At 41.7% G+C, this 20,152-nt stretch overlaps 1 protein-coding gene across 1 annotated transcript; it reads left to right on the top strand.

The window, feature by feature from the left end:
* The first annotated feature begins 12,330 nt into the window (after nt 1-12,330).
* EDN1 (endothelin 1) lies at nt 12,331-19,423 on the top strand. Its single transcript, XM_080655208.1, has 5 exons — nt 12,331-12,848; nt 14,446-14,605; nt 16,018-16,176; nt 16,555-16,668; nt 18,191-19,423. Exons 1-5 carry the CDS (start codon nt 12,785-12,787, stop codon nt 18,291-18,293), a joined length of 600 nt encoding a protein of 199 aa, XP_080511334.1. The 5' UTR covers nt 12,331-12,784; the 3' UTR covers nt 18,294-19,423.
* Nucleotides 19,424-20,152: the final 729 nt, after the last annotated feature.

Here is a 20,152-nt window from a genome sequence, read left to right as displayed (position 1 = left end):
AGTTTTGCATTTTATAAAAATAAATCAGTCATCATTTTGAGTAAAGACATATGATTATTCTTGTTTGCTTATTTTTGCACTTTTAATGATCTGGAATGATAAGGAATGAGGGATAGGGACCTTGCTATAAATGGAAATTTATAGGATCTCTCCATTATTATGCTGGTTGTTAATCTAATTATTTCCCCATGAAACTTTTTATGGGAACTTCTAGCAAGTTATATATTAAACTTATTTAACACTTTGAATAATTCTATGGAGAGAGAATAGAGGCAGGAGACCAGTTATGAGATTGTTGAGCAATCCAGCGAGTGGAAATGCCACTAGGAGAGACTTGACACAATTGGGAAGGAGAGGCGGAAGAGGCATGGGTGTCAAGGATGACTCGTGCATTTCTAGAGTGGGAAACTAGGAGGATGGTGGTAACGCAATAGCTAACATTTAGAGTTCTAACTATGTGCCAGGTAGTATTCAGTAGGCTTTGCATATATTAACACATTTATTGCTCACACCAACACAGTGAGGTAAGTACCACCCCTTTCACATTTTACAGATGAGGAAATGGAAATGGAAGAAGGATAAGGAGTTTGTCCAAGGTCACATAATTAGTAAGAAACAAACTTGGGAGTGGTCAGTTCATATAGGTCATAAAGAAAAAAGATGGTTAAAATGACCCAGAAGGCATCTATTGGGTGAGACTAGGAAAGGGTCAAAGGCAGAACTTAGGGAAATGCCCATATTTCAGGAATAGGCAAAGGAAAGCACACCTGCAAAAGAGATGGAGTCAGAGCAGCACAAGAGTTTGAAGATCTCAGAAGACAACAATGTGATAGATGCCATGGCTCCAGGTTGGGATTGCGCCTGCTTCTTCCAGATGAGGAAGTGGATCTGGGAGGTGCTAGGGCTGGGGCTCACGGATGGCCGGCGGGGGCGCTGTGCTCCTCCCGCGCTCCATGGCCCTTTGTTGCTAAGGCAGAGTTTGGAGGATAGACAGGACTTTTAGTTTTGGACTCTTGATTATCTAAGATAAAAGAGAGTGAGGCACTGGGACTTGGTTATAAATGTAAAAATTTAGATTTTCCTCTTCTTATAACGCCAGTTATTAGTCTAATTTCCTCTTTTTGTAATCCTTCACTGGAATATTTAGTAAGTTAGAAATTAACTGATTTTAATTCTACCTCCTCTTTTCTCTACATTAAGGAGAAACAAGAAACCTCCATTATTCAATTATCCCCAAATACTCACTGTTGGGATAGTCACCTGGGTGGCTTATAGCTCAGAGTTTATTGGCAACCCTTGTTATTTACAGTAATTGCTAAGGTAACCTCTTTAAATATTTTCTCTGGATTAACATTCAGCAGATGATGAGTTCTCAGGGATCTGCTTTTCTTGGGCCATTGGGTACCAGCCACTGTCCTTCCGTTTTATGAGTTGTGTCAGCAGCTATAGAGGCTCACAGCCAGTTTGCTGGGCCAGCTCTGGTCCCTGGTGCCTGGCCACTGTCCCTCCTTCAACCAGTCACAGCCACATATGCCTTTCCATATAAGACATGTATACCACACATTCACTTTTATTAATACACATATTTATCTTTCCTTTAAATTCTACCTTTAAAAATCTCTCGCAAAAGCCAGCTTGGAAACTTGAGTCCTTTATGAAGTTTAGTGCTTGGCTTACTTTTGAAAGAACGCCGCCTCTCCATCTGAGTTTGCATGTTCTCATTTCCCCCTTTCTCTGGCAGGGCTTGCAGCACGACTCTCACTGCAGTCGGCACAAACCATCAGAGGCCCTTCTCGGATTGCTCTGAGCAGAACCTGTCAACTTTTGTTCATTTACCTGTTTACTTACTTGGCTGTCTCTCCCACTACCTTAAAGATCTAAGGAGACAGGACTGGTGGTTTTTTTTACTCAGCAGGGCACATTTGATTTGTCATTCAGGTTCAGTGCTCTTTTCATACAGCACACAGGGACCAGAAGCAAGATGGGGAGGTGCGGCCTACGAATATAGTTCTTAGAAAAGGAGGTGGGAACGGCCTGAGATTTGTCTACTCCTGAAACTACCCATAGATGTACAGTGTTGAGTAGTCAGTTTGGGGGGTGGGAGGGCTAGGGCTGCAAGGCACAGAGGAGCTGGGAACTCAAGATGAAATGTGAGAAGTAGGATAGAGGAGCTAAAGCAGCACCCACATAAGGGGTCAGAGAGAGATCAGAGTCAGGCTGGTTTCAGATAAATTTTGCAATCTGAGGGTATCCGAGAACAGATTTCCTCTTATGCACCATTTTATATGCCCTTGCTCGGCAATGGTATTTTCCTGCACAACCATTTCTCAGAAAGATGCCTTTAGGAAAATTTGAATCTGGCTGGTGAAATGAAAATGATAAGAACCTCAAATAAAATTGTGACCTATTATTTCTTTCAACAATAAAAGAAGGAAAATCTAGGATCAAGGCAGACAGATACCATAGATTCCTGGAAAGTAGATTACAAAATTTACGGTAAAAATTAGGTGCAACTTTCCAGAGACTGTAAAAAGGAAAGTGTTCAAGGAGAAAGGGAAACTAAAAATAGGACTCAAACAAGTATGAAAAGCTCAATCGAAAACAGTCTTGATGAAGAAGAAAAATGATAGAAATCTGTATAAATAAAAATTATTGTTAGAATTGCTTACAAAAAACTACATTAAAAAATGTGAGGAAGGTAATAGAACCAGGTCCAGATATAAAGATGGCTTTATCTCTGGAGAAACAGTTCTGCAATGAAAGAAAAGAAAAACTAGTTTCTAGAGTGAGCTGAAGCTTGCAAAAACAAAAACCAAAAAACCAAAACCATCTACATTCTCCGTGAAGAGGAGCAGCACAAACTCTGCTTTTTCAGTGTGAAGGTGAATGTTAGAGTCAGGAGAGCAAACTTATTCCTGTATATACCAGGATAACTTGGTCTTATTAATAGCATATTCTTTAAAAACATTTTGCAGTTTTTTTTTTTCAATCCTCACCCAAGAATATGTTTTATTGGTTTTTTTTTTTTTTGAGAGAGAGAAAGGAAGAAAGAGGGGGAGGAAGAGAGAGAAACATCTATCGGATGCCTCCCACCTGGGCCCAGATGGGGATCAAACCCAAAACGTAGGTATGTACCCTGATCTGGAATTGAACCTGCAACCATTTGGTATACAGGGATGACACTCCAACCAACTGGGCCACTCGGTCAGGGCAATAGCATATTCTTTTGACATTAATAGTAATGTTATGCTCCACAATAACCTTTAACAGGCACTAGTTAATAGCATATTTGAATACTTTCTCCTTAACAGAGTTATACATTGGAAAATTGAAATTCTTCATTCTCTATTTTTTTTTACTTAAGGCATTTTAGTACTTTGTTTTATATCTGATTGGTTTAGTATCTCTAAAGCCCAACAGAAAATTTCTATAACAAATTTCATCCCAGATTTAAAAAAAATTATAGTCAAAGTGAAAGGGACTTTTTGGCTCAGATGATTTTTTTTTCTCTTTTGATATTTACAAACTACATTTTCTCCACTGCTCACTGTATACCTTGAGCCCTAAGTGTTCTGCTAAAATTAGGAAGATCTTGCCCTAACCGGTTTGGCTCAGTGGATAGAGCATCGGCCTGTGGACTGAAGCGTCCCGGGTTCAATTCCGGTGTTTCCCTCTCATCGATGTTTCTAACTCTCTATCCCTCTCCTTTCCTCTCTGTAAAAAATCAATAAAATATATTAAAAAAATAAAATAAATAAAATAAAATTAGGAAGATCTCATGTGCTCAGCCTTGGAACCATATTTTCATTATGATGGCCTAATCCTTCCTCTTTCAGACATCTGTTACACTGTCCCCGTGTTTCAGTTTGTGTGTGTGTGTGTGTATTTACTTTTCATACTGAGGATCTTTATCATTATTTAAAATTTTGATATTAAGTGTTTTCTCCCAGTCAACATCCAGTAATAGAATGTTTATAAGACTGTTTTTCCTTCGACCTTCTTTAATACTTCTTTTACATTCTCCACTTGGCAGTACCTTGCTTCCCCCCCGCTTTTTTTTCTGTATCCTTGTCTTAAAAAGAATTTCACATGGGTCTCTGTATGCTTCATTAATTAAACTTTCCCATTGATATGGTTGTCTCCATCCTTTGATGTATAGCCTCAACTAACCACTTTCATTTCTGCATCTTGGACAAGGAGCAGGTGGATGCTATTTTCTCGTTTTATAGTGGGAAAGGCAGATAGAGAGGCTAAGTACATTGTCTAAGTGAAGGGTAACTTAATTGGTTGATATTGGTTCCTGCTGAATTGTAAAACTTATATTTGGACCATGCTATTTTTAAGAGTTTCACTTTCCTAAGAACGGGTGTTGTCATAACTTTCCCTAGTTAACTTCTATTTTTCCAGTGTGTTCTTTTTGCTTTCATTCTCCAGTTGGGTGGTGGCTACTCCAAAAGTGATTGTCTTTTTTTAAATTCTGGTTTTCTTGGAAGGGACCAAAGCCATTTAAAAATTACTGAGAACTTATTACTTATCATTTATTATGTTATGTATCTAGGCTTTTGAACCAATATGATATCATCTTTAAGTGAAAGGAATAAAGTAAGTATAAATTTGATTGAAAGAAGCTAAAAAGCACAACTGGGATTAAAAGGTCCTAGCTGGTTGCCAGTCATCCTTTCTGAGCAAGGGAAAAACACATATCTTCATCGACATATATAAAAGAAGATGTTAACCAGTCACCATTGGAGAGGTGGGTGTTTGGTTGGAAATCTCTGTGCATGCTAAAAATCTATGACCTTTGTCCCATGTTGTCTCATTCAAGTCATCAAGTGGCAAAATGCTCCTTAGAAGGAGGAGGGGAATGGGAGAGAATTGGGGGAAGGAGGCCACTGGTGCAGAGAGAGACCTGGCCATTAGTCCAAAGAGATAGTTTCTTCCAGATAATGTGTAAAAATAGAATGGGTGTTGGGGGAGAAGGAACATTCAGAAAGAAACAATGCTGTAAAATGTTTTATCCTCCCTGACAAATCTTGAAACAACTTTGGAAAAAAATGTCTTTAAACAAACTACTTTGCAGTTCACAAGATCGTTTCCATTTTGCAACAAGATAACGTGCTTTACATGGACATTATCAGTTTCAAGATTCTCTAACTCATGGGTCTCTGCTTCCCTCACACCCAGGAGGGAGGAGGGCTGCGAGCTGGGCCAGGGCTCCCTGTCTGATCCTTTCCTCCTCTACACCTCCCTCCTCACCCCCTCTCCTGCTCCCCTTTCCTTTCTAGAGAGGGTCTTCAATACTGCTGTCTCCAAAGTCCTACAATGGCTTGAACTTCAGCCATAAGCAGATGGCTCTTATATGCCTTCATTTCATTCCATTTTTCTTTCTCCATATTTCTCTAAAATAAAGTAACATAGGTAGCAACAATCACAATGTCATCACTCCACATTCTTTGTTCTTATGAGTTACATGTAGGAAAGGAATATATGTACTTTAATGCCTTTGACTTACCTCACTGCCCACAGTAAAAACTACACTTAGGGACAGACAATAAGCAGTGCATTTTAAATAATAGTAACAAAATGCATGTGGGATTTTTTAAAGCTTCACAGAAAAATAATTTTAAAGGCATCAATTTCCAGGGAAATGATTCTTGCAACCACTCCAAAGATTTTTTTCTTTCATCAAAAGAACAAATGGAAAAAAGTGAAAATGCCAAATGAAACAAACCCCTTAGCATTAAATATATTCTGGAGCTTGTGAAACTACATTTGCATTTTTAAATGAATCCAAATGCCTCTTTAAAATAGTAACCCACTTTTCCCCATTTTCCCCCCTATGATGACAACCAGTAATAAATATTCTTTTCTTTTCTTTTCTTTCTTTCTTTCTTTCTTTCTTTCTTTCTTTCTTTCTTTCTTTCTTTCTTTCTTTCTCTCTCTCTTTCTTTCTTTCTTTTCTTTTCTTTTCATTTTTTTTTCCTGCATACTCATATTTGAAGAGAAATTTCCTTTATTCAAAATTATGGTTTAGGGAAGGAAGTTTAAATTACTTATAGGTAGGCAACAGGTAGATATAATGAAATTAATTCTTGTATTAAATCTTTCTTCAAGGAAGGAAGAGAGACAAGAAGAAATGTAGGAAGCCAGCGAACTTTTAAAAAACTCTATGGTAAATATTTTCTTCCCCTTGCAAATGGCTGAGTCCAAAAAGGAGGTTTGCAAAATGTGGGAATAATTTTAATTCATTTAATTTTTTTAATACAAATAACATCCAGACCTTCTAATAGCGACATAGTTCACATGATGAACTTCCAAAATCTTTTGAGCTTCTGCACTAAGAGGAGTTCTTCATGGTTCCTATGGCTTTGCTTTTTACTGGTCCACGTTCATCCATAAGACTACAGAAATCACAATGTGGAACTATAGACGTTCTACATTCTACTAGCACATTACAGAGATATTGGAAATATTAACCGCATATTTCACCTACATCATCATTGGCCATCTGGTCCCACTGAAATCCAATAACCAAACTGTCTCGTTAAAATGTCCTGCCCCTCTTAGACATTTCTTGTCCTTTGCCACAGCTCCTAATTCCTCTCATCTTTGAAGATCTTTCCTGCTATCCTTTCAAACTTCCATTCAGCCTCTTTCATTCCAAGATTATTTCTTGAATCATTTAGTACCTTGTGTTATCATAGCCCTCACGTCAGCTTCCTTGTAGGTACCTAAGCTTTCTTCAGTTCACTGATTATGCTTCAACACCCACTCCCACCCCGGTTGCTTTTCCCCTGGTGGCTTTAATTAATTCCATGTCAGCCTATTGATGTTTGAATATGAAATCCACCTTACCTTTACCATTGGGACACAGAAAGTACCTAGAATTACAGTTGACACCCAATGGGGGATCAGTAAACATATATGCACATGAAATTAGAGAAAACGAATAATAGAAGCTTCCTGGTTTCAGATTTCTAATATGAAAATGAATTTCAAATGAATCATTTTCTTGTTACTTTCCTAGGGTATCTTTTTAAATTTTACCAGGACACCAAAGACCTTTTATTACATAGAAGTTGAGAAAGAGATAAGAATTTGGGCTTGTTATTTGCCATTATATATTAAGTGGGAAACAAAACTTATTTTGGGTATAGAATTGATAGATAACATTGTATAAGTTTAAGGTGTACAACATGTTGGTGTGACACATTTATGTATTGCAAATTATTACCACTCCATCATCATAATTACCATTTCACTTTGGGGGTTAGTACATTGAAGATCTACTCCCTCAGCAACTTCCAAATATATAATACAGTATTGTTAACTATATTCACAATCCTGTGCATAAGATACTCAGAACTTATTCATCTTTTAACTGGAAATTTGAACAACATCTCCCCATTTCCCTCACCACCCATCCCCAACCCTGGGTAACCATAGTTCTTAAAAAACAAACAAGAAGTGCTTGATCAGAATTAAATGGAATCATGAAAAGGGGATGACAGCAGTGGACTTAAAACCACAGTCAGCCTACTGAATGTCACAAATACGCAATCAGCTAAAAGAACCATAAAGGCAGGCATATTTATATGGCACCTGCCCTCCAGAATTAGTTTCTTTTCAAAAAAATATATTTTATTGATTTTTTACAGAGAGAAAGGGAGAGGGAGAGAGAGATAGAAACATCGATGAGAGAGAAACATCAATCAGCTGCCTCCTGCACACCCCGCACTGGGGATGTGCCCGCAACCGAAGTATATGCCCTTGACCGGAATCGAACCCGGGACCCTTCAGTCCGCAGGCCGACGCTCCATCCACTGAGCCAAACCAGTTAGGGCCAGAATTAGTTTCTTTTACCATCCCATTCAAACACATGGAAGGGAGGCTCGTCTAGAATGACTACATAAATTAGGTTTAATGAAATGACTTGACTGTACTCCACTCACCCTCAAGGGGTCATCTTTTTAAATCCCTGCATCAGAATCCCTTTGGTTCCACATGTCATAAGTGACAATTAAAATTACAGAAAAAAATATGGTGTGGCAGTCACTGACGATCTATTTTTGTAGTTTCTCTCTGATGTCTGACATTACAACTTTGTTCTCATTTCAATCTACAGCGTCAGGTGCGTGTGTGGTGGAGAGGGTGTGTGTGTGTGTGTGTGTGTGTGTGTGTGTATGTGTGTGTATGTGTGTGTATGTGTGTGTATGTGTGTGTGTGTGTGTGTGTGTGTGTGTGTGTGTGTGTGAGTGAAGACACTGGAAAGAATATTTAAATTTGGGATAGAGAGTTGAAAATATGATAAAGGATAACTGCTTAAGGGGAAGTATCAACTAGGAACTTTTTTGGATATATAAAGTCTTTGTTTTTCTAGATTCTGTTTCTTTGAGGTGCATCCATATGATAGTTGGATGTGGAATTGTTGGAGCCTATCTTGGAAAGTAAAAGTCAGAGAGCAGAACTAAACCAGGCCTTAATTCTTAACATAATAAGGTGTAAGACATTGCAGCAGAAGGAACAGTGTTCCCCAAGAGTGGTAAACATGCTCGTGTTGGTTTATAGGGTACATGGTCAAATGCTTTTTATTTCCAACTGCTTGATGGACACATAATTATGTTCATTTTAACATGTATTAGGCTATGATTTCTGTACATTATTTAGTCATGTAAATATGTATATCATTTAACTATACAAATCACAATATCATGTATATTATTGCTTAGAATAATAGTGATAGTAAATTTCCTTAATGTCATTCAAGTAAAGGAAGTCAGTTGGATGGAAAAATATTCAGTAAAAATGTGTGGGTGGCACACAAATATGATGAAAGTTGTGAAAGAGGCGTATGAATTACTGAGGTTTGAGAAATGCTAGTCAAAGAACTGGATATATTCTTTTTAACTAAACACTTGCTACCTGTCATTGTTTTATGAATGTAAGTGTTAAGGAAGTAGAGTTGCATACGTTATTTGTTTTTAAAGTGCATGAGATGAGGCTGTCCTGAGTATCATCAGCCATGTTCCTGTGCTAAATCAACCATTCTGTTGTGGACTGTGAGAGAAGCTGTGTTTGTTCATAACTCCAGGAGGTGTATAATGAATGTCTACAGTGCAGTCTTTCACAACAGCGCTATGCTAAGTAGGAATGTGAGACAGCCAACACCTTAGGACTGGTCCAGTGGCCTGTATAGCCGCACTGGGCCTGCAGTAAAGAGTTCCTTATGCTTTGTGCTGGCATCAAGTGACCTAACGGCTCTTGTTTTTGCTGAGCTAAATGCAACATCTCGCACCAGATTGATTGGCCTGGCGAAGTTGCAAATTTTATTACGCAAAAGTTGAGAAGGAGCAAAGCTAAAGAGTGCTAAAAACAGTACACTTTGCTACTGTGTAGTATCTGTATTTGGGGCTCAGAGTGTTTATTTATAGATATCTATTAATACATAGTGAGAGATACAGAAAGAAACATAAAAATACCTTTATCAAATAGTTTCGAGAATTCAAGTGTAACAGCAAAAGAACAGTAATAGCAAACTGTTCTACTGGGGGGAAAAGACATACTCGTCACTTCTCTCCCTTCCCTTTCCTCTCTGAGAACTGTGGCTACAATGAGCCTCTCCCTTCCTAGGTCTTGGAGGGGTGGGTTGTGGAGGGAGGTGGGATCTCCAAGTTTATTCCTTTGTCCAGCTCTTTTAACCTCCTCCTCTCTAGCAATGCTTCAAGTGAAGGAGAGGTGGGAACTTCTAGCTTGTAAAACTGGTTTGTTGGGCTTCTTTCTCCTTCCCCTCTCTTGCTTCTTGGGAAACTTACTTGCTGGGCAGCTGCCTGGCAGTGCCATAGCTGCCTTTTCTGAGTTTGAAAGGGCTTCTCCTTCCTTCTAAAGATGGCAAAAGGGGCTTCCGTGAGAGGTGGAGATGGGGAGATGGACAAGAGAAGGCAGATACCACCACTCCCCATGACACACAAAGAGAGAGAAATGGAAATACACACACATACACAACTGTATACATGTTGGAAACTTGGGATTCAAAAAGATGGGCCAAGTACTTGGAACGATGGGACCCTCCCAGGTCTGAAACCCTGTGCATTTATTTTAGCAGAGCTTTAGGAGGCCCAGGGTGAGGAGTGTGAGGCCAGATCACTGCCACCCACTCTTTGTTTTTATAATTAAAATACATTCACAGGATTTTACAGGATGACACAGACAGGAGATGAGAGGAGGGAGGGCTGTGTGTGGGAAGGCGTGCGGGCAGTTTAATTTTGCTTCATTTCTCCACCTGATTGTTGGGTGCTGTTGGCACCTGCAAGGGAAACCTTACCAAGGTGGGGGTGGCTGTGGAGAGACAGGCTTCCCTGCTGAGGGGTAGCCCAGGCTGGACCCAGAGAGACTGGGAAGGGTGAGGGCCATTATTTCTAGGGAGGAGCTTAGGACGGGTTGGTCCTGGCTGTGACCAGTGTTTTGTCAAAGTTGCAAGGAGGTTAAAGAAAGGGTATGGGGGGCACCCCTGCCAACACACATTTCCCACACCACCTTTCCCTTCATGGGACAAGCTTGGATCTTGTGAATGTGATATCTGCTCTCCTCTGCTGTGCCTGTGGTCTGCTGTGGGGAGGAGGTTGGGACACACTGGCCAGAGTTGACTTCCTGCTTGGTGCCACCCAGGCCTAGGAACAGCTTTGCCCTCCCCAGCCCCCAGGGCTGGGCTGAGGTCAGCATAGGGAGGAGGCAGAGGGCCAAGGCAGAGCCCCAGGGGAGTGGGTGTGGGGAAAGGGTCTCTGCCTCTCCCCCAGCTTCAGCTCTTGCTGGGTGGCTCTTTTAGGGGACAGAACTTATTATGGAACTGACACTGATACTGTTAATGTCTCCCCAACTGTGGTGGCTCCCAGGGAGATCAGGAGACCCCAGTGTGCTTAGGTCCACAGCTTTGGTGTTGGAATAAAATCTGTCCTTTTGATTCTAGAGGTGAAGGGCAGGCAGGGAGAAGGAGGAAGAAACCATTCCTGGGTTCCTCGTGAGTACTGGAAACGGGTCCACATTCGAATCCTCCCCACTTCCCCCTCCACAGGTGAGGACATGGGAGTGAAAAGGATGAGGACATGGAGGAAGCCTCTATCTGATGGAGTCCCTAAGTGCTGGATGTAGACTCATCCTTTCCTGTGCAGAGAAGATGCTCTGAGTTCATCCCATCGTCCTCCGCAGTGCACTGTGGGGAAGTTGGTGGAGCACGGGAATTCTGGATGCCTCAGTTTTGTTACTTGAAAAATGGGGCTAATTGACAATACCAGTGTCTTACATTTATGTTTTGATTTATACATTACACCATGTTGTCACCTCTTCAATAATTGCCCTGTGGGTACCTGGTGGGGGGGGGGGGGTGTATTTCAAGGTTAAACAGGCAGGAAATTGCTTTGATAATGTAAATGCATTATTCAATGTGAGGCATTATCTGATCCCCTTATTCAGCATCCCATTTCTCCCTCCCAACACCACCAGCATTGCATATTTACCAAGCCCTGACCAAGAACACCCCTTTGCCCTAAATGAAGAAGGCAAAGGAAGAATCCCAGGAAAGGTGTCCCTATGCAGGGAGTAAATGGCATGTTCTGAGGGGCACCCCTTTCCTATGTGAGGCGCCATTCCTTGCCTTGCCGCTGCTCTCACCTCCTTATGTTATTTGGAAGCCAAGGCTTTTATTTTCCGTCCCCACACATCAGCCCTTTGCTCTTCGTCTCCCCCTGGCGTCCCTCTTCTGCTATTTCTTAAAATTAGTGTTGAACGCGGGTGTTCCCTCTGGGAGAGAAAGGTGGGCACAGAAAAACCTTGTGGGGTTTCTCACCACTAATACTGAAAGAATTGGGTATGACCTGAAAGGGCTCTATTTAAAAAAAAACAAACAAAAAACTTCCTTTCCTTGCGATCACCTTTTTCACCGTGGACGGCAAAGAAGTTCAGCAAAAAGGACTTAGGGGAGGGGCTTGAAGAAAGAGAAAAAAGTTGGATATCTCCTAAATAATTTGTCCCCTAGTCGGGGGAAGTGACTAGGGAGAGCGCTCCCTTGTTTGATCAACACTAAGCAATCGGAGGGACATAAAAGGAAAATGAAGTGAACAACAATTTAAAAAAATTCCTCTCACACAATACAATCTATTTAAACGTACTCATACTTTTCATACCAATGGTATGACTTTTCTGGAGTCCCTCTTGTGATTCTTGAATTCTGGGGTTGGCAACTTGCAAAGGGGAAGTCGATTCCAGCGCTGCACGGGCAGGTTTACCAAAGGTCTCCAATGGGTATTTTCTTTTTCTTAGCCCTGCCCCTGAATTGTCAGACGGCGGGCGTCTGCCTCTGAAGTCAGCAGTGATTTCCTTTAGAGCCTGGCCTTATCTCCGGCTGCACGTTGCCTGTTGGTGACTAATAACACAATAACATTGGAATAAAGTCAGAGCTGTTTACCCCCACTCTATAGGGTTTCAATATAAAAAGCCTGCGGAGAGCTGTCCAAGTCAGACGCGCTCCTGCATCTGCTGGGGCGAGCGAGCGCCGCGAGGGTCCTCGGTCTCCGCTGCTGTCCCCGACGCCACCGGCTGCGCGCGTCCTCAGACCGCTCCCACTGCCTCTCTCCCGGCAGAAACTCCTTTTCTCCCCACTGAGGAGCTCCTAGGCTGACGGATCGGGCCGCTTTGAGAGCAGAACAACCAGAAGCGCTTTAAGGGAACTGAAGCTGCTTCTCTTCGTTTCTACTTTGGGTTTAGTTTGCAGGGAATTCTGATTGTTTTCAGAATGGATTATTTCCCCGTGATTCTCTCTCTGCTGTTTGTGGCTTTCCAAGGAGCTCCAGGAACAGGTAGGCGCATTGGCTTGTAAATCTCTGAATGTGAATTCTTCTTATCCGCCTTAATGTTTTCCTTGCTCTGCTTAACCCCTTCTTTTTATTTATGTAGCTCAGATATAAAGTCTCCGGGAATTATCACTCAAAGCTATTTAAATTTTCTAGTGGGAAAAAAAATCCACTATTGAACATAATTGCTCCTGTAGCATTAAAATGACATTATTGTTATTGCACAGTGTACTTACTTGGCTTTTAACAATGAATTCAAGAAATATAAAGACAAGATATAATCTAGCCAAATGTGTATTTGCAATGTATGTGTTCATACAGGTAATAGGACGCATAGGAACGGATATCTTATTCAAATGCTGTTTTATTAGTGTGTTAATCTGCAAAATATTTAAACATTTCAGCTTGAAGCCAAGGAATTTTATTCAAGCCATTCAAGCAATGTTTGAGCAGTAAAATCACCTGCAGAACAGTCTGTTGAATAACCTCCCTCCACCCCCCAGGCAGTTTCGGGGCGAAGCAGATGTTTTCTTTAAAATTTGTCATTATTGACTGTAGGTTTCTTTTGGCAGATTTTTGGCACCCAGAACAGTGTGAGCTCTATCTTCAGTTTTGTTCACCTGTCCTGGGAGGGGAGCTGGGATGAGTCTTGGCTGCGTGCAGATTTAGATGGAACGTGTGCATCTGCCCAGTCCCCCTTCGAGGGTCAATGCACTTGTTTTGTCTTTTCATGACCCTGACTAAAGAGAAAGGATGTCAAAGGAATGAAAATCCTGGAATGTGTCTGATCATGTGAAATGTACAAAATTGGGCAGATAAGCTGCATGGCTAACTCATCAGGAAGAAGAGCGAGTGCTGCAGCGGGAGGGGGTGGTGGCGATCCCACACATGCCCACTGCCCTGGGGACTCTGAATTCAACATCCCCAGAACCTTGGCTAGGTCCCCTGAGCCGCTGCTCAGCTTCACCTTAGGTCAGTGGTTTCTGTGGAGGTGACCGCCTGGAATGAATATGAAGAGCAGATTTCTCTTCTTTGCCTCCAATCATCCTCCCAAAGTTCTTGACCTCCACCTAATTTCAAAGGGTATATATCACCCGGGCCACTCTCTGCCCTACACACATGTGAAGTGGTGGGTATGCCCCTAAACAGAAGATCACTGTGAATGGGATAGAGGCTCCAAACCTAGGAACAGGCAGGGGATTTATTCAGTTCTAGCCTTTTTGTCATCAGTCAATTTTAAGCCACTGCAGGTTGAACTGTCTGTCCTACTAAGTGTCATGCAGAAGCCAACCCAGATTCTAACAGGCAGCATTTCCACGCATTTCCTTGAAGGTTGCTTCGAAGGGGCTGGTAACTCCCTTTCCAGGTGGTTGTTTCTTCTGCACTTGTGTAATCTCTCTGAAGGTCGATAAGGCAGTGGCGTAAAGGTGAAGTCATGTGAAGGAGGGAATAATAAAGAGCCCTTTCCCTCTGGGTTCCCGGCTGAGGGCAGGCTGTAGGCTCTGTCTGCTCTGCTCTGCTTGTCCTGGCTTCAATCCTGTGATGCAGCACACCCCTGGCCTCCGATGGGACGCCTCCACTGACCTGCTCTTTCTCTCCCCAGCCGTCTTGGGCGCTGAGCTCAGCACGGTGGCGGACAGTGGAAGAGAGAAACCCTCTCCCAGTGCACCCCGCCGCTCCAAGCGCTGCTCCTGCTCTTCCCTGCTGGATAAAGAGTGTGTCTACTTCTGCCACCTCGACATCATCTGGATCAACACTCCCGGGTGAGTCTCTAGAGGGCATTGTAACCCTAGTCATACCATTGCTCTGCCTTAACCAGAAAGGGGAGCCCAGTTACTCCAGTTACTTTTCTGGGAAGCATGCAGTTTGCTTTTCTGACACCATGCCAGTGACCCCTTGGGAGGGGACAGTGCCCCTCCATTCCTGAAAAGAACAAGGCTGCTTGGTTCTTAGCAGCAGAAGGGAAGGTCTTCTGAGGCCTGTGGCTCAGACTACTCATGGTAGAAAGACTCTGAAAGAGCTGATAGCAAGCAGGAGGCTGCCACAAGTTTCTGAGGAGAGACTTCAAGCGTGGGGACTTGGGGGAATGCTTTCTCAGTGGGATCTGCTTGGGTTCAGGGAATCAGTTGCTGAGGTCATATGGCTTCTCATGGGAGAGTAAAGACTTAAGAGGCAGAGAGATCAAAGAGATTCATAATCCAATCCCTCCACTTTATATATACAGAAATGGAGACCCAAAACGTTGAAGCCACTTGTGCAGGAAAGAGTTCATGGCAGTGCTAGACTGAGAACCCGGGAGTCCTGACTCCTCTGTACTTTGCTGTTAGAAAAGCCCATTTCAAGACAGTAATAGAAACATGGTCCATAGATGTCTCTTTTGCTTTCAGAATGAAGAAGGCACTTTCCACCCTTTCCCCCTAAAAAGTAGTTCACCCATCAGAAGCAGTCATAAACAAAAACACATTTATAATGCCTGCAGGGCCCCAGTATAGTAAGGGATGACCAAAATCAAATCAAACTAAACAAACCTCCACAAGCCTAATACTTAGTAAGGTGGGTAATTCTTCCAAGGGGAGGACTTTATTTCTCAAGCAAGAATCAAAACGAGCACATTAGAAATTACTGGAGAGCATTCTGGCAAGGAGTCCTTCTATGGTCATATCAGCAAATTGCAGACGTGCCAACCTGGGCATCCTCCCATCCCCTCAGAGGGCACTTCTAGCCTTATCATAGGATCTGGATTGAACATAGGTATTCCAAGTCTATGAGTCATGGTTTTCAAGTCCCTATACCCCTTCCCCCAATACCTATTGCTAAATAGAATTTTAGAAAAGGAAGGAAAAATGCAACAGATACTAAAACAGAGATGTCATAATTTTGGACCAAAAAACAATGCTGCTTGTGAAGAAATTGAACTTTGTTAAGAAATGGAATTAAATTGAATTAGAAAAACTGGTTTCTCCTGGTTGGGTATATACACTCGGATCACATGTCTGTCAGGGCTCCTGGCAGATATGTGATCCTGACTTGCCACACCTCATGCTCCCAAGTTTTGCTACCAAACGGCATGTGGTGAGCTCCGTTGTGTTCCAATGGAACGAGTTTACCTCATAGAATGCAGCGTTTTGAAAACTATGAATCATGCTAATATCTTTTGTTTCTCTTTTGATAATAGAAAAATTGTTCCATATGGACTTGGAAACCCTCCTAGGACCAAGCGATCCTTAAAGGATTTATTTCCTATAAAAGCAACAGACCGGAGGGACAGGTGCCAATGTGTCAGCCAAAAAGACAAGAAGTGCTGGAATTTTTGCCAAGCAGGAAAAGAACTCAGGTGAATAGAAATACCTTTGCTTTCAAACAGTTTTATGTTCTCCTGACCTCCTTCCTATTATAATGCTGCAGATAAGAAGCACAAACTTCCAGTAGTAAAATAAGTAAGCCATGGGGAGGTAGTGTATAGGACAGAAAAAATACCAATAATATCGTAATAACTTCGCACAGTGACAGATGGGTACTAGACTTATGGTGGTGATCACATCTCAAAGTCTATAAATGTCGAATCACTATGTTGTATACCAGAAACTAATATAGTACTGAATGCCAACTATACTTTAATAAATATTTTTTAAGAATAAGAGATTAACAGAGACATTGTGAACAACTGAAGGTACCATTGCTGAAATGTTTTTCCCTGTGTGTATTTTAACAGGGACCAAAACACTATGGAGAAAGGCTGGGATAATCACAAGAAAGGAAAGGACTGTTCCACGTTTGGAAAGAAGTGTATTCATCAGCAGCTGGTGGAAGGAAGAAAAATGAGAAGGTAAGAGGCTCCTAAGAACCACTAGTTCCACCACCAATGCTAATGGACTGCTCCCCCAGCCACTCTGAGCGTGACTGGAGAGAGGCTTAGGAAACAATAACAAAGGGGATCTTCATAGTCTATAGATTAAAAAGAGCAAAGGAATCCCTCTCTTATCTTTCTTTGAAGGCTTTTGAAAGCAGGTCGCTGCCCACTTTGGTGATCTTTAGCACACGCCCGTCAGTCCAAAGGTCGATTTTTCCAAACAAAGTATATCTCGAAACACCTTTGTCATTTGGTCAAACCCAGTCTTTGCCTCTCTGAGTTAATAGATTTATTACTTTTCCTGAGAACCTAAAAACCATTTCAGGGAGAGCTATCTCTCTCTCTCTCTCTCTCTCTCTCTCTCTCTCTCTCTCTCTCTATCTCTCTCTTTCTCTCTCTCAAGTCAAAGTGTCATGTATGATCAAGTTCTTCAAACAGCAGCAGTTATTCAAATGGCCAAAGGGAAAATAAAGTCATTAGGTAAGGTTGGTGAGAGTTAGAACATGCCGTTTTGAGGGTTTATTTATTTATTTTTAATAAGGGAACACATTTGGTGGAGAGCCAACACCATTCCAAAAAGCTTGCTCGTTTTCTCGTTAGGCATGAGGTGGGGCAGAGAGGGACCTGGGTTAGACAACCCCATAGGCTTGCTTTGAGCAGCTCCACGGTGATGACCCTTTCAAACCCTAAACGTTGTGGAATTCGCAACCTGGAGGGAAGAAACTTGCTTTCAGATCTGTCACATGTTCTCCACTTCCCTCTCATGGCCTGTGGAAACTTTTCCTAGAAACCCAGTGGCAAGACGTTCAATGACCCAAGTGTTCTGTGCACAGGCCTGGCCGTCATGAACTGCTTCTGGGTTGTTTACTACGAGGCCTGGGACACCCTCAGCTGTCTGTGACTCCAAACTTGCCAGTGCAGTTTCCCTAGTTATGATCTCAGGCCACTCATGCTCCCTAGATCCCAGGATTACATAAACCACCATTTCTGAACTGACCTGGAAATTATTTTTTATCAGTTTCTGTTATATAAACTAGTATATTATGCAACTCGTCCCTCTTTCTTTTTTCTCCTGTCAAAATAAGCAAACAAACAACAACAAAAATATTAAATCTTCAAAAAAAAGTTTGTTTTAATTGTCAACATTTGCTTTGGGCCTATGTGTACACCTTTTAAAAATTTTTTTCCACTAAGGGTGGGATGGAGATACAAAAAAAGAAAAGAGAATATCTGTGTTTACCTTAAAATTGTATTTTAAAATTGTATTTAATGCCCAGTTACCTTTAGATATGAGCACATTACTCTTTCTCTCTGCACCCTTCCCCATTTTAGGCACCAAGGCAGGCTTTATTTGCACCTGAAGTTAGCAAAGGGCCCATGGTGGTGAAAGTTCAAAAACCAGAATTAAATTTGTTTGTGCCAGACTCTAATTTTAGACATTTCTTTTGCCCAGGAATGATTTTTTTTTAATCACATTTGTTTTCTCTTGTCTTAATAGGTTGGAGGCCATCAGAAACAGCATCAAAACTTCTTTCCGTATTGCCAAGCTGAAAGCCAAGCTCTCCAGAGAGAAGAAAGTGACCCACAACCGAACACACTGATTACAGCCATCCCGTCTGAAGCCTTCTCCTCCACAGAGACAGCGTGCTGCGCGGCTGACCGCTCTCTCTCCACACTGGCCTGCATCACACACAGCAAAAGCATCCTTCCTGCTTAGAGCATTTCTTGCTCCAGACTGGCCACGGATCAGCGTCCTCCTTCTAAACATTCCAAAAACGGTTAAGGAGTCCCCAGCCCATCTTCATTTGCTTCCATCACTGGTCACTGCTTTTGTCTGTCCTCCTTTGGAGTGACAATGGACCATTCAGAGGAAGCAGAGTGACATGATGACTTGTAAATTATGGTGGCATCCTCCACAGGGAGGAGAGGAGACTCCACTTGCTGGTGGGGTTCCTGAAGAGGGTAGGAAGGAAGTGTTTGTGTCTCACTCAGGCGCCTGGCACAGTTCAGGGAGAAACTGCGTAGTCCACGAAGAGATTGCCTAAGCAATGCACAAATTGAAAACATACTCGAGTTAAAAAAAACACACAACTCCAAAATCTTTATTTTTTAATTCACAAAGTGCAAAATTGAAACTGTTACTACTATAAATCAGGATGTGTTTCATAAATATAAATCTACCTCACCTGTATTGCACTCTCGCACAAATATTTCCCCATCTTTAATTATTGCCTCCCAAACTCTCCCCCCTCCTGTTATCCCCTCCTCTGATACCTCCATGCTAAATCCTAGACTCATAGAAGTCTTGTCTAATGTGTCAGTGGTAGATGTGGCATTTTCATGGTAATCTACTAACTCCGATCCATAAGAAAAAAGATCATTGAATCAGAAGATTCCCTTACCTTGATTTTTGGGAACGCAATGGTATAGGGTTGTTTATGAAAGACATTGAAGAGTAAATGTTGGTTATGCTTTAAAGCAGTAAAATTATTTTCCTTTATGTAACTGGCAAATGGAAGAGATTGGATTAAATTTTGATGTACTTATTTTTTTATAGATATTTATATTCAAACAATTTATTCCTTATATTTACCATGTTAAATATGTCTGGGCAGGCCATATTGGTCTATGTGTTTTTTTAAAAATGTATTTCTGAATGAAATTGAGAAAATGCTTTGTTTTGCCTGTCAAGGTAATGACTTTAGAAAATAAATATTTTTTCCTCTACTGTACTGATTTTGAGTCATTTCTGAAATTCCTAAGAAGTGGGCCAGAGTGTTAAGAATTATGAAGGGGAAGGATTAAAGATGGTTTGTAAGAAAGATGACAATTAGAAGGAAAACGGTCTTAGCTATTTTTTTTAAAAAGAACTTGATCTGTAACTTAGTTGCCTTTGGATCACATTAAAGTAAAAACAAAACCGAACCCAGCTTTAACCCCTGTCTTTCCCGAGTAGCAGCCTTCTGTTTCCCATTCACCTGAAAACACTCCAGGGACTTAATTCATTAGCTTTGCTTAGGCTACTAGACAGGATCCAGCAGTTTAAGCTGATGTGGTGAGAGGTGCTTTCTCCATTAATGGACTAAAGGAAGCAATGGCAAGGAGACCTCCCCAAATGTGACCAATTATACAGTTTCACACCTGTGAGAAAATGGCTTGCTCAGAGCAAGTTAGGCACCCCTCCCCCCCTCAATGGCTTTATATTTGCACAGATTAAGATTTTATTTAATCTTAACACTGAGTACCTTTGATTCTTCATGGTAGCCCCGGACTGGACACATGCCTGTGAAGGCAGAGGAACCAAACGCTGATCCTAGGTCTCCTGCAGTCTAGTACCACCCTCCTCTCCACTCCACCTCAGCTGGCCTGGCAAGACCATTGGGGGTAGTAATATTGTAAATGGTTGTTAACAACTGAAGCCCATTGAGCTTGATCAGCTTATGAGAATCTTCACCACCCT

The sequence above is a fragment of the Plecotus auritus genome (assembly GCF_963455305.1).
Source record: "Plecotus auritus genome assembly, chromosome: 2".
NCBI classification, from domain to species: Eukaryota; Metazoa; Chordata; class Mammalia; order Chiroptera; family Vespertilionidae; genus Plecotus; species Plecotus auritus.
This window is presented reverse-complemented; position numbering and strand designations above follow the sequence as displayed.

Excerpts from the sequence above, each read along its gene's own strand:
- EDN1 (XM_080655208.1), top strand. The coding sequence starts at position 12,785 with ATGGATTATTTCCCCGTGATTCTCTCTCTGCTGTTTGTGGCTTTCCAA. Across the intron at positions 12,849-14,445 it reads CCAAGGAGCTCCAGGAACAG|CCGTCTTGGGCGCTGAGCTC; the intron begins GTAGGCGCATTG and ends TTCTCTCCCCAG. Across the intron at positions 16,669-18,190 it reads GAAGGAAGAAAAATGAGAAG|GTTGGAGGCCATCAGAAACA; the intron begins GTAAGAGGCTCC and ends TTGTCTTAATAG.